The following is a 14,225-nucleotide window of genomic DNA, read 5'->3' as shown; positions in this document are numbered from 1 at the left end:
ATGCAAGAAATCAGCACAATTTTTTCAAACATATTTGAGATGGTCGCCAAAATGGCTGAGATGTTTGGCATAGAATGACCCTACTTCGAATGGCCAGTGAGCGGATGTTACATTTTTCCCCTAATAAAATTCAGTTGTGAGTCTGTGCACATCCTCTTTCCTAGCGCAGTAAAAAACCTTTTTCAAGATAAACTTCCCCCAACTGGCACTATGCTATCAACAGCCCATTGTTAGGCATTGAAGCATCAGGCAGCCATAGACAAGTCAAAACAAAACTTTATTAAGGCACCTTCATGTATGCTGTGTAATACTGCACAAGAGAAGGAATATAATTCTGGGAAATCAACTACACCAATATCACTGTTACAGAACCAATCAGTCAGGAAGGCCTTCAGCATACTCCAGCAGTGCACTGGGCTGCTGTTCACGTACATGGACACCACGTACACGCATCCACAATGTGCTACTAGCATTGTACTATGCTGCTCCCAGTGCCAACAACTAGAACTAGCCAGCATTAAGACACAGCAAAGAATTGTGAAACGAAGGAGCAAATAATGAATAGAAAATAAAAAGACAGCCAGTCTGCCTGCACAGGGGCAAATGTCGTCATATATGCTAAAGTGGTATATTTTTCAAACTGAATGCCTTTCTATGCACATCACTTGCAAAGGATCTGCCAGTGCATGATTGTGCCCTGCCATTTTGTGTATTATACACAGAGTGACAACCGGCTAGTTCTCTTTCCTGGCAAAGGCCAGGCTGGACAGCTACGGTAAGCCCTGAGAAAGGCAGGGCAATGCTTTACATTATGAAAATTTTCGGATGGATATGGATGCTTCAGAATGCATTTGACTACATATTGCTTCAGCTTAAATGTCCAAACTAGCACCAGCTAGAAAGACCTGTCTCAATGCACGAGCCCTAAAGAAAAAACAAAGCTGCTATATAGGGGAACACGTGTTTAAATGTGTGTTGCAGGTGGTGGTTCAGCTCACTCCAGTGTAACTGAAAAGCTTAGTGTTCTTCAACATTCCTTTTTCATACGAAACAATGAGACGGAATGTTGCACATCACTGCCATGCTGCCAGGTGTGATGCATTGCATGGCAGCCAAGTGCAAACTTTACATCTTAGAAGGTGCCATTAAGTACAGTAAAGCTACTGGCACCGAGCACATTTCAGCACAGAGCTAGTCCCACCATATCAGACAATGGCCAGTTTCAGCAAAAAGCTAGGACCAGCAACGAGCTCGTGATGCAAGGTTCACGATGGCACCATGGTGCTTTGGATCCAGTAACTGTGTGTGTGCTTCAGAAGAGTTTCTCTCCCACAGCTGCCTGAGGAAAACACTGCTCTGGAAGTCGATTATTGTGCCAAGACAACTATCAAATGGTATGCTTGTCTTGTGATTACTATTGCAACAACAGTATGGATTGAGAAGGCAAAATTCACCTAGTCAAGGCAACAAGAAGCTGCTGCTATCACAGTGCATTCAATCCCCCAAAAGATGAGGGTGAACCGTAGCTGCACCCATCTGTACACAAGGCTTCTTCCAACTCTACGAAATACAACAAGGAACCATTTGCTGCTGGAGTATGACTTCCTGACAAAGAGACCGACATTCCGAGCCAAAAGACTGGAGATTGCAACAAACACCTAACTTTTCTTATTCTACTATTTACAGTGCTTTTAAGAAGAGGTGCACTACAAGAGTTCAGTCTGCCTTTGAATGCTTCGAGCTGAGTGAAAGCTGAAACACTTCCTAAAATGATGCATCCACACAAAGAGCTGATTGAGAAGATTTAAGTAGCTAGTTCCCCTGACATGTATGTACATATTTCCACCTAACCAGAGAACAAAAATGCAGCAACTGCAAAAGAAACCTTAGCCATAACAATGCACAAATAACCCACAGCTCAAACCACAGCCCTTAAATGAGACGAGCAACTTGGTCCACGTGACCATCCTTGAAAGCGGTGGTCCAGGAAGGAGACAGAAACCAAGGCACTCGATAGGAAAAAGTAACGCAACGCCAACAGCACAACCATACTGCAGCTGTGACTCCACGCTCATGCATCAATGTGCTGTACAACACAATTGGGAATGAATGCATAGCAACGTCTATTTGTTCACACTACAGCCATAACGGTTCACCTGCCTACTTAATGCTTGGCATTGATGTGTCACATGTTTCCGTCCCACCCGAACCCAAAAATCGGACAAAACCGCTCGGAGCCCACTAATGCACAGCACTGGCACACAGTTCAGGTACGAGCTGTGTCGGGACTCGATAACTGCCCGCAGCAATCCGATGATTAAACACGTCGTATTTGCAAATAGTGGCGCCAACATGAATACATCCATGCTTGAGGCTCGCATCTTGCCTTCCTGAAAAAGTCTGGCCACCGAGCGAGTTCACTAGTTCTCCTTCTTGGCAGGCGCTTGAGGTCGTGCAGGTAGAGCCTTCATTACGAACACTGACAGGGGTATCCAGCTCAAGTAGATGATGTGTCCAATCCAATACACACGGCTGTATGCCTGCACACACACACAAGACACTTTATGATGACCAGAAATTGCACACTCGACAACAGCATGCTCAGAGAGAGCAACAGACGCAACTGAACTTCAAACAAAAAGCAGCATCAAAAAGTGTGGTGCATGCCTCCATCAGCAGTAAGGACCCCCTTGGCGATCCACTCCATCTAGACCTACTGTAGTCCCCTTGTGTAGCATAGAAGGTTTGGGCTAGTTAGTTTGCTACAATACTGTGTTGTGGCAAGACAGGTGCACAAGAAAACAACAAGTCCAAACTGCCAAGTGATATTTGATGCAGAAAATCGTGGAAGTACAATACATATATGCTGTGAAATGATACACAGAAGTCACATACCACTATCACCCACTGTTCGTGCTGACAGTGTCCAGAAATGCCAGCTTCTTTTATAATAATATAGCTGACTTCACTCGCAATGTGAAGATGTGCATAAACAGGAAAAAAAAGGGCATATCGAAAACCAAATTGGTCACATGTGCCTAAAGATTGGCAAAAATACAAAGAAATCTTGAGACAAATAGAAAAAACAGTTATTCAAGCAAAAAAATATTTCAGTCGCACTACCCAACCTGCTCAAAACAGATCCAACAAAGTTTTTGAATGTAGTAAATCCTAAACAAAATCAGTTGGTACCATCTATGTTAGGTACAGATGGCAAAGTGCTAACAGATGAGTGTGCTGAGCAATTCAACAAGTACTTTGCCTGGGTGTACACAGATGAAGATCCCATTAATAATTCCTTGATACTGATCGAGTTGCTAATGAGTTGCTAACAGACCTGCATATGTCTCATTGTGTTGATGGAATCTTTATTCATTTTTCAAAGGCCTTTGTCCGCGTACCTCACAAACGACCCCAACACTAAAAATACGTAATCTCGAACTTGATAGCGAAACAACACGATGGCTTGAAGAACTTCTAATGAATTGTTGTCAGGTGGTTAAATTAAATGATACAACATCCAGTCCAACACGTGTCAGGTCAGGTGTCCCAAGGCACAGTAATAGCTCCGCTTTTATTTTTAATATATATTATGTAATGACACAGCACTAAATATTAATTCAACAGTCCGCCTTTTCGCTGATTGCGTCATTTACAGTAGACTCCTGTTAAACGAAAGCTGAAGGGACCAGGAAAATATGTTTCATTTAACAGGAGTTTCGTTTACTGAGAGATGAAAAGGGGTGCAGAATTCAAGCACAAAACCAATCATGTTAGAGGCAGTTGTTCCATTTAAGCAGCAATTTCATTTAAGAGAGTTTCGTTTATTGAGAGTCCACTGTACAGAGAAATAGCTGGTCCTAACAACGTCATAACTCTGCAATCTGACCTTAATAAGCTAACATAATGGTGTAGCAAATGGCAGATGCAAATTAATATAGAAAAGACCAAACACTTGACGTTCACTTTCGTCAACATAGTAGACTCGGTAACATCGGTTAAATACCTCGGCGTCTTCATAAATTATTGTCTAACATGATAAAATATATCACACCTAAAGCGCAAAGGAAACTTGGCTTTCTAAAGCGACGCTTAAATCTGGCTGAAATGGACACCAGGCTTCAATCAGGCAATTTTCTGGTGTGCCCTTCCCTGGAATATACATCAATCATTTTCAATCATTTGGCATTCCCACCCCATCAGCCTTTGGCATCCCCAACACCCTTACTAATCTTTCTAAATAGACAGGGCGTGCAAACACGGACACAAGAAAGAAGTCACGACACCACAAATGCCGACTAACAACTGAAGAGACGTACAACGGCAGAAAAGAAAAAAGGCACGAAAACTTATCTGCGCATGCCCATGCAATAGGCGACCTTATCAATCTGGCACGCATGGGGGTCTACGTGAAAGATAACTGTTAAGGCGTTTGATTACATCTTTATGCAAGTTAATCGACAGTTGGCTCACGCATGCGCTACCACTATTCTCGATATGCCATGCCTCAATCATCAGGCACATTTCTTCATTCCTATGCCGGTACAAAACTGTGCATTTATCGAATTTTGGTGTGCACTTACACTCTCGACAATGTAAAGATAGACTAGAACGTGAGCCTCCGGTCAGCAATCTCTTATGTTCCAATAGTCTCTGGTTAATGCATCGGCCCGTATGTCCTACGTAGAAGTGGCCACAGCTGAAAGTGACCTTGTACACCACACTTTTACGGCAATCAGTGAACTTGGTGTGTTTTACAAAACAAACATCAGTCCACTTTTTGTTTTTTAATCGCTCATTCTTCCTCTGCACAGTGGCACAAATCTTACCTAGCTTATTGGCAGCCGTGAAAACAACATTAACGCCGTATCTACTTCCTACTTTCTTTAGCCTGTGAGATACGCAATGAATGTACAGTATACCTACGACACGTTTCTTCCTATCGCTTTCTGCAACCATGCTCAGACTTAACACAATGGACTTCTTGAAACGTTCAGTGACAGTGGCCACTGCATCATGGGGATAACCTACATCTAAAAGACGCGTAACCTGTGCGTTAAAGCTACCACTCATTTTGTGCTCACACGACTTGGTGAGGGCAGACTTAAAGCAAGACATGGCGATACTGTTTTTTACAACCTTTGAGTGCTTCAACAAAATTTTAACAGTGGCTTGAAAGATCTAGGAGAATACTGCCAGCACACGTGGTTCTTCTGAAACGTTAAAGGAGCACTGACACAAAATTTCGAAGGCGAGATAACCCGTGTGATGGATTTGTGTGGACACACGCACATCATCTACGAAATATCAATGGATAATATAGCCTAGAACATATTTAAAATCAAGTTTAAAGTGCGCGTCGCACCACTCCACGCGAAACGCGCCTTTGGTGTCCTTGTAAACAACCAATCGCCACTTGCGTCACGAGTTTGTGTTGGCTGCCACGATTGTTGCGGGCGCTCTCTCCCACTGTCTCCTAGCAGACCTTTTCAACGGAAAGAAGGGGAGACTTGCACGGGAGTACAAAGGCTGATGTCCTCGCCTAGGCAGTGCATCTTGGGGGGGTCACGCATATTTACAACGGCTCAGAGGGCATTGTAGCAGCACCCAGGAAGCCTTCGTTGAAAAGAGTTGTCGATGTGGTGCTCATGTGCATGCAGTTTTGTGTGCTCACGTAGCCAGCTTGGCCAGCTATGTTTACATAGCCATCACTCTGGGTCCTGCCTCCCTCGGTGCTCTCTGAAACCGAAACTGCGACTGGGCGCTATAAAACAGTCTCCAAATAATTAACGGTTGTGTGCTCGAGCAAATGAGCTTTCCAGCCGTGATAAGTGGGTCGTTAACTACTTATCGCAACAGAAAAAACAAGATGCAAAATTTGGGTGTCAGTGCTCCTTTAAGGAAATGTCTACAAATTGTATTCCATTATTCTAAGGCAACTCTTAAGTAAAGCTCTGTCTTTTTCGCCCTCTCTTTATAGAACAAATATTTACCAACTAGGTCAGCTCTCTGTTATTCTAACCTTACTAATCTACTGGAAGCCGTTCAGAATAAAGCAGCACGATTCAACTCATCATCATACTCACAATTTCAAAGTGTTTCATAACTGAAAGACATGCTGAACATGCCACCACTTGCACTGTGCAGGAAATTTTCCAAATTATCTTTTCTTCCACATTCTGTATCACAGTAACACATCATTTGCCTGGTCGCATATTTTACCGTCATATCGTACTTCTAGTCGCACTGATCATGCTTACAAAGTGAACCCTATCTTTGCCCAGAAGAAAAAATACAAGAATGGAAATGACCTACGTTCCAGAATTGCCACAATAACTCAGCCTTCTTTGTTTAATTCAGCATTGCTAGCGTATATAGAATCCTGTAACTTTCAGCAACAATATTTCCTCATTCGTTGTTTACTCTTGTTATACCATTTGCCTTCTTACCATCTTTCCTGAATTACTGTACAATAGCACTGTATTAACCACCTGCAAGTATTCTTTTTTGCAAAATTTATGTTCTGTTTTATGTCCCCCCACCTAAATTAGTGGGCCCTTAGGGTATTTGAATAAATTAAATTGAATAAAAATTATACAAATGAGCCCCTTTCGCATGCTGTGCTGACTGCCTCAACGATGATACTACGAGTGTGATCATGATTTCTGTGGACATGAACATGGGTACATGGCAGAATGCAGTACAATGTAGGGTTAAAAAAAGCTTGTGCTTCTGTTCGAAGCAGTAGCCGTCATGATCGCTACCCGTACAAACATCAGCGATGTCAAGCTATACACTGCTGCTACCATTGCCGCCACGCTCGCCGGCTGGAGCAAAATTAAAACAAATACGGAGAATGTGACGTTTAAAAGTCATGTGACTCTCTTGGTACTGCGCTTACTCCTCTTTTAAAGCGAGAGCACTTCAAACTGCTCCTGGCTGCTCTTGCTCTACCACTGGATGACAGATCTCCTACTCCTGTTCGATCACTGAAACACGCCGGCTCCGATGAGAGCACTTTCAGCGTGCTTTGAGTGCTCCTGCTCTCCCAATGGAATTCGCCATAAGATATCCTCCATCGGCGAGCACTGCACGCAGATTTCGGATGCTGCGAGCGAGGTCACTTTTCTGACGTTCCTTCAGGGGCAGAATAGCAGCCAAGGAAAACAAAATGAAATGGGAGGTAGCATCAAGCCTTGCAGTCAACCTTGCGGCAACTTTTTCTGACACCATACTCTGCAGCAACAACTGCCTACGATGAACCAGACAATGCCTTGGAACGCAAGGAGCCATAAATGCAAGAAGCTATAACCGGGATAACATTTCGCCACACAAAGAGGTTCACTGTGCCTTTCAACTCGTCGATCCACAATGTGCCACAAAGGGCTTTGCATCTTTTCGGTAACGGCAGAGACCGGTGGATCAATGATTATGGCTTTCACACGACTGTGGCGATGCCTTCACGAATAAGCATCAGACAAGAGCGAAGGCGAAGTGGTGACCGGCAATGAACGCGCCATTATGACTAATTGTCGTCAACGTTATCATTGTCATCTGCAGCTATCTGCTCAGCTGCACGTGTGCGTGAGCTGTGTGGATTGATGGCGGTACAAGTGCGCCATGCTGCCGTTCGCAAGTTCATCGCCGCCGCGTCGTGCGAGATCGCTTTAGTGCGCGTCGCTTTGTAGAAACGAAAGTAGCTCGCTGTTGTTCTGCGGCGCGGACACTGAGAAATGTCCATGCACTGACAACGAGCATACACTGCATGTTTTATTAGGCAACAACCCAAGCGCTCTGTGCCTCGTCGTGCGTAGGGTATGCGTTGCTTGGAAAATGCTTGTCTTTGCCGCTCTGAACGAACAGGCTTCTCGTTGCACCCGTGCACAGTCCGGAGTGCAGCAGGCGGCCCTGCTGTGACGGCGTGAGCCGAGTAGGCGACACGCTGCACCTAACTAGCCAGGGATGATCAGTTCCATGTGTGGTACCGTGCTTCAGTGAAATGCTGTCAATTCATTACAAAGGCACTTTAATTCGCTCGTGAGTGTGCAGCGTAGTAAAACATTGTTCAAAACATACCTGCTGGAAATGTTTGGCACCATTAGAAGTACAAGAAGGCTCTTGCTTTTTTTATAAATGCACTATTTCTTTTTTTATAAATGTACAGAAAGAAAACAGCTCACACACATTTTTTGTGTGATACCAAGGAGCAGGAACCAGTACTATAAGACGAGACTGAAAGAAAGAATACAGATCCAAAGTTTGTCTACCATGTAACATTACGGCGTTTAAGAATTTTGCAAAACCAAATAGCCCAATACCTCACATTGCCAATGCATTGCACTTGCCTGTGAAAACCAGAGTTGTAACTCTGATCTCACAAAAAAATGCAACATGTTTTTATAGATTAAGTTAGAGCACACGCTCGGCTTTTTTTCTGGGGAGTTTAAAGAAAACTGAAAGCACGGAAGCTTGGGCGAGTTTGTAAGACATCATGGCACAACTTCAAAGCGCTAAAAAACAGGGACAAACGAAAAAGAGTGGACACGACGAGCGCTAACTTGAAACTGAAATTTATTACAAGAAAGATTGGAAAAAGGTAAACCCTATTAGATGGCGCACATGCGTGCACACTTGCGCAGACTGCTCAGAAAAGCCCAAGAAAAACACCACTAAATCACTTTGGTATGACGCCAGATTTCTGCAGTAGATTAAATTCGCATTCCAACAGACTCAGTGAAGGCTGGCTGACACACCCCTCGCCTTTCTCTTTAATCAGATAGGCTTCGACTATCTCCCTTGTTAGTTTATTGTCGTGTCTGAAAATTACTGAAGTGTCAGATAAACCAGGTTCACATCCGCAATCACGGCAATGCATCGCCAGGTGCGAATAGGCCGTTCCTTTGAGGGAGCTGTGGTGCTCTCTAAGCCTAACATTCAGGCATCGGCCCGACTGTCCAACATAGCACCGTCCACACGGGAAAGGAATGTGGTACACAGCCCCCTGTTTACAGGGCACAAACTGCAAGCCATGTTTCACCTTGCATCGATTACTTTTGGCACGCTCCTTAGTGCCAAGGCGTTTCTGCAAAGCAGGACATATAGCACTTAGCTTGTTCTTTGCAGAAAAAACGACATCAACGTCGTGCCGGGCGGCCACTTTCTTCAAGCGGTGCGAAAATCCGTGAAAATACGGAATAATCACAGAGGGCCGTTGATTGAGCGGCTCATTCGCCTACTTACTTTTGCCTTCCAACTTGGCTAACCTGAGAGCCTTCTGGGCAGCGGAGGCAATCACTGAATTAGGATACCCCGCGCTTCGCAACTTGTGAACCTGGTTCTGAACACTCTGTTGCATGAGGTGCTCGCAGGATCTGTTAACGGCGGATCGTACACAAGACAGAGCGATGCCATTTTTGACGAGTTTAGAATGCGAGGAATTAAAATTCAGCAGACTTTTTTTGGACCGGGGAAGATACATCCAGCATATGTGGGAGTCATGGAAAGAAATTTGCAAGTCAAGGTACTGAATCAAGTTATCCTGTGGCATCTCAAATGTAAAGTTCAGTCCCAGTCCTTGCTCCTTAAATAGCTTCAGGACATTCACAACACTGCCGTTGAAATTGTCGCTATTTACAAACACCAGGTAATCGTCTACGTAGCGAACAATCTTAGTGGCAAGGCCACATAGTTGCTTTTGTAAGGCCCGGTCGACGCTACCCAAGAAAATACTGCTCAAAATAGGAGCCACTCGCGACCCAATGCACACTCCCGAACGCTGTGCATAAACCTTGCCTTCCCAGCAAATGAAGGTCGAACGAAGGTAACAGTTCAGCAGCTCCAAAAAGCCTTCAACCGAAACACCACAGCGTGTTGTGAAGGCAACCTCGTCATTTAGGTCACAAATACACTCCTTAACGCATCGTACCAACACGTCTTGAGGCATCGCGTAATACAAATCCTCAACGTCTATGCTGAAGGCCTTGCATCCAACCGGATTTTCATTTCTTAGGAAGTTAACAACACTGTCTGAGCTGGGTATAACGAAAGGGTCATGTACATCCAGCCCTTGAAGGTGCGACTGGAGATAACCTGACAATAGGTGCAGCCATGTGTTCCTTTCTGAAACGATTGTACGGAAAGGAATACCATCCTTGTGTGTTTTTGCATTAAAAAACACACTCAAAAGAAGACCCTTACTACTTTTCACTTGGCCTGCTAGCTTGTCTAGGTTATGCTTCCTCAGCAACTTGACCGCATCGGCTCTCACTTGCTCAGCCTTAGGCCCTACACGACAAAAATTCTTATCAATCGCAGACCCGCCTTTCTCAGAAAACATGCCTTCGCTCATGATTACAAAAAAGCCCTCCTTATCGGACACAACAGCCATGAGCCCCGACGAAGAAAGAAAGTCCACAACCCGTCCAATTTGCCTATAGCCGAAGCGGCTAATCGTACCTTTGGACAAGGCTTCCACGCATTCGGCCACACACACAGGCTTTGCTTCCTCCTGGACACGGCTAGCTATCCTCCTGGACATCGTCAGCAGCTCAGTGGACGGTGCTATGTTGGACAGTCGGGCCAATGCCTGAATGTTAGGCTTAGAGAGCACCACAGCTCCCTCATCGGGCCGATGCCTGAATGTTAGGCTTAGAGAGCACCACAGCTCCCTCAAAGGAACATCTTATTCGCACCTGGCGATGCATTGCCGTGATTGCGGATGTGAACCTGGTTTATCTGACACTTCAGTAATTTTCAGACACGATAATAAACTAACAAGGGAGATAGTCGAAGCCTATCTGATTAAAGAGAAAGGCGACGGGTGTGTCAGCCAGCCTTCACTGAGTCTGTTGGAATGCGAATTTAATCTACTGCAGAAATCTGGCGTCATACCAAAGTGATTTAGTGGTGTTTTTCTTGGGCTTTTCTGAGCAGTCTGCGCAAGTGTGCACGCATGTGCGCCATCTAATAGGGTTTACCTTTTTCCAATCTTTCTTGTAATAAATTTCAGTTTCAAGTTAGCGCTCGTCGTGTCCACTCTTTTTCGTTTGTCCCTGTTTTTTAGCGCTTTGAAGAAAACTGAAGATGGCCTTTTTTTAAAACGAAAGCGTTTTATGCCAGGGTCCACCAAGACTCATGACGTATTTCCGTCACGGAAGTACGTCAGCAAAATGAATGCCAACAGATGGCAAAGAAAAAAAAAACTATAAGAAAAAGTTCCGCTAACAAGAATCGAACCCATGACCTCTTGGTCCGCAACGATGGCTGGCAGGCAGCCCACTGAGCTACCGCAAAACACATTACGGAGGCTATGTGAACGCGCCATGTATCTTTCACACTTTCCTCTCACAGTGCCCTTGGATGGATGGATGCTATTAGCGCCCCCTTTATAACGGAGAGGTGACATCTGTGCCACCAGGCTCAAAAAAACAAAAACAAAAAGCTCGCCGTCGCAACGACCGTCCGATTCGGCGCGTTTCCAATACAAGTTTAATTTCATCAACGCTCTAACACACCATGAGGTGGCGGCTTTAGCGCAAGCCTTGCTCATAGCATCCATCCATATCGGCAAATAGCCCTCCAACGCTCGCCTGGCTGTCGCACCGCGTTCCCTGCTCGCCCTGTGAGAAGTAACGGCCAGGCTAGAGGGAAGACATGCAAGCGTAGCGTTTCTCTTCGCATTTCACGACGCTTTGAAGAAGTGCATATCGAGCATTAGTGTTTATTATGTGCTTCTTGATGCCATCCTCACGCGGGATTCACAATATGTGGGTGTCCACATTTATGGTAAGAACTTCAGCTGCCGCAAGGGTTAAATCATGATCATGGGCGTTTGTCGTCGGTACGGAGATGTGCCACTAGGCGTCAACGTGAGTGTGACACGTCCACATCAAGTGATGCTATATCTGCCAAGCAACAGTATACATTGTACAAGCTCTTATATAACAATGCACTGTAAACAATAAACTACTTTGGTGATGACACGTTTCACTTTCGTGCTATACCGATTCCTATTAAGGAGGGATCAGCCATCTTTTTTAAATAAATTTCAAAATATTGCATTTTTAAACATGTCTTCACTTATAAAATTTTGGTTTGCGTTTGACATCATTCTTGGCAATCACATTTAGCACTACTGTTAAATAATTGTGTGGCAACACTCTGGAATATTGTGGAAATTATGACTATTATAGACGCGGAGCAAAAAAATTTCAAATTAGAACATTATTGAGCAAAGTGGCGTATTTTCAATTTTTTTTATAAGATATGGGCAACAAAACTGCAAGATAACATTTTCTAAACATACATTACTCGTAGTATGCCAAGAAAGATTTTGACACTCACAGCTACAATGGTTCTTTTGTAGGATCTCATCCAAATCTCATTTTCGTGCAATTCGCAAAAAGCGTTTCTGCTGAGTGGAGACTTACTAATTTCTTTGACTAAGAAAAAATCTTTTTTTCATGAAACAAAGATTGGTTTCGTGGTCCTGGGGACTCGGACAGCAAAATATATGCTTTGCAGCAAAATTAAAGGTGGTCTGCGGATATGCACTGACATTCTTATCTGAACACACCCCCATCTGTTTTGACCTCTAGCATGCTTTGGCTTACATTCAAAAGTTTGAAATCAAGCACTAGTACAAACACACTGACCTCTTGTGTGTTTGCCCAGACCACTCAGATGGGCTCTCACCTTACACACAAGAGTTCAACCAACATCTAGTGGTGTTCGTTCATGTGCCACAGCATCTGTCCTGGCAGGTGTGCACAAGATACGCTACCAATAGAAGCAGCATTGACATGCTTACCATTTGACTGCTCAGGTGTACTATGGAAGGACAGACTGCTGGGCTAGTTGGTCTAAGATCATTACTACTAGACTGCGTGAAAAAACGCAGGCATACAAAGAAATGCGACAGACAAGGATGAGTGCTACTACCAACTGTTTATTTCAAGGACTGAAATAAACAGTAGATAGCAGCACTTGCCTCGTCTGCATTACTTGTTCTATGCTGAGTCTAGTAATAACCACACAGTTTGGCAGGGCTTCTGCAAAGCCATGGGGACCACTGGAATCTCAACGTACCTCAATGTACCGCTGGTGCGAGAGCAGCACGAAGGGCACGATGCAGTATCCAAACATGACGAGCACGTAGACCTTGAGGAGAAGAAAGCGAGGCAGCCGCAGGTATGGGTGGTAGATGAGCTGCTTGAGGCGCGGCAGCCGCTCAATCACCTCCAGGGCATCACGCTCAAACTTCATCACAATGAACTCATTGAAGAAGCAGACGTAGTAGCCCGAATGTAAACCATGCCACAGTGCCAGGAAAAACAAGGCACTCAGTTGGGACAGCTGCTTGTTGCCAAGGAAGCGCAGACGCTTGAACACATACCTGCAACCAGGCTCAGAGTGAGTCACCGGCCAGCATAGAAACAATAGTTTGTGTGGACATTTAAAAACGACAGCACAATGGGTCCATAGGCTTGCACTACGCCTGCTTCCCTACTGCATAAACAGATGTCACACTCGACGATCGGCAACAACGTTCACCACACAACCCTTTATTGCCTTCGCCACATGTCCGACTCCTTGCATCCCTCTCTTCTCTTGTTTTCCCGCGTGCACACACACGCCCTCTCACTTGACACTCGCGCTATCTAGTTCCTCTCCCGCCAACTACACACAGCCTTCGAGACCCGCACCCAATACACGCACACTCTTCGCTTCCTTTCATCTCTTACAATTTCCGCCCCCCTCAAATCATGAACCCGGGGTGAAAGGGAGAAGTACTGGTTTGTGGTACAGCACCAACTGATCGGCATGCCAATGGTTCGACGACATCCCATAGTTGGGTCACTTCATTTTTACCAACCTGCTTGACCACATGATCAGGTCGACCTCGCCACGGTGCCAACTTGGCCGAAACGCCCTTAGCCGCATCACTCAAGGCACGAGAGTGTCCAAGAGCACCGTCTTTAATGGTCGTTGGATGTCGATGATGGTCATAACTTGACTTCTGGGCCTGCCAGGCAGCAGCTTGATGCTTCTTAGCATACCTCAGGGCTTCTCCAAAGCACTGCCAGACTTCTGCAGCAAGGGCATAGTGCACCGCTTCTGGAGGCTCCGTGTCCTCCTTGTCACCCGCAGGTTCCCACGGAGCGCGCAACTCTCTGCCATAGCAAAGCAACGCCAGAGTATATATCCGGGGACCACGCTCTCTGCAG

At 45.1% G+C, this 14,225-nt stretch overlaps 1 protein-coding gene across 9 annotated transcripts in view; it reads right to left on the bottom strand.

Annotated features, from left to right (window-relative positions):
- Positions 1-258: 258 nt before the first annotated feature.
- Positions 259-14,225, bottom strand: part of LOC119390967 (lysophospholipid acyltransferase 5) — a 129,518-nt gene continuing 115,551 nt past the window's right edge. For all 9 annotated transcript variants that reach the window (XM_049414996.1, XM_049414995.1, XM_049414994.1 and 6 more), the window contains 2 exons: positions 13,087-13,393; positions 259-2,540 (listed from right to left, as the gene is read on the bottom strand). In XM_049414996.1, the coding sequence (XP_049270953.1) occupies positions 2,421-2,540; positions 13,087-13,393 (427 nt within the window). In that variant the 3' untranslated portion in view covers positions 259-2,420. The remainder of the gene's footprint in view (positions 2,541-13,086; positions 13,394-14,225) is intronic.

The sequence above is a fragment of the Rhipicephalus sanguineus genome, chromosome 4, assembly GCF_013339695.2.
Source record: "Rhipicephalus sanguineus isolate Rsan-2018 chromosome 4, BIME_Rsan_1.4, whole genome shotgun sequence".
Classification (NCBI taxonomy): Eukaryota; Metazoa; Arthropoda; class Arachnida; order Ixodida; family Ixodidae; genus Rhipicephalus; species Rhipicephalus sanguineus.
Note: the sequence above shows the minus strand (reverse complement) of the source record. Positions and strands in the feature narration are given on the sequence as shown.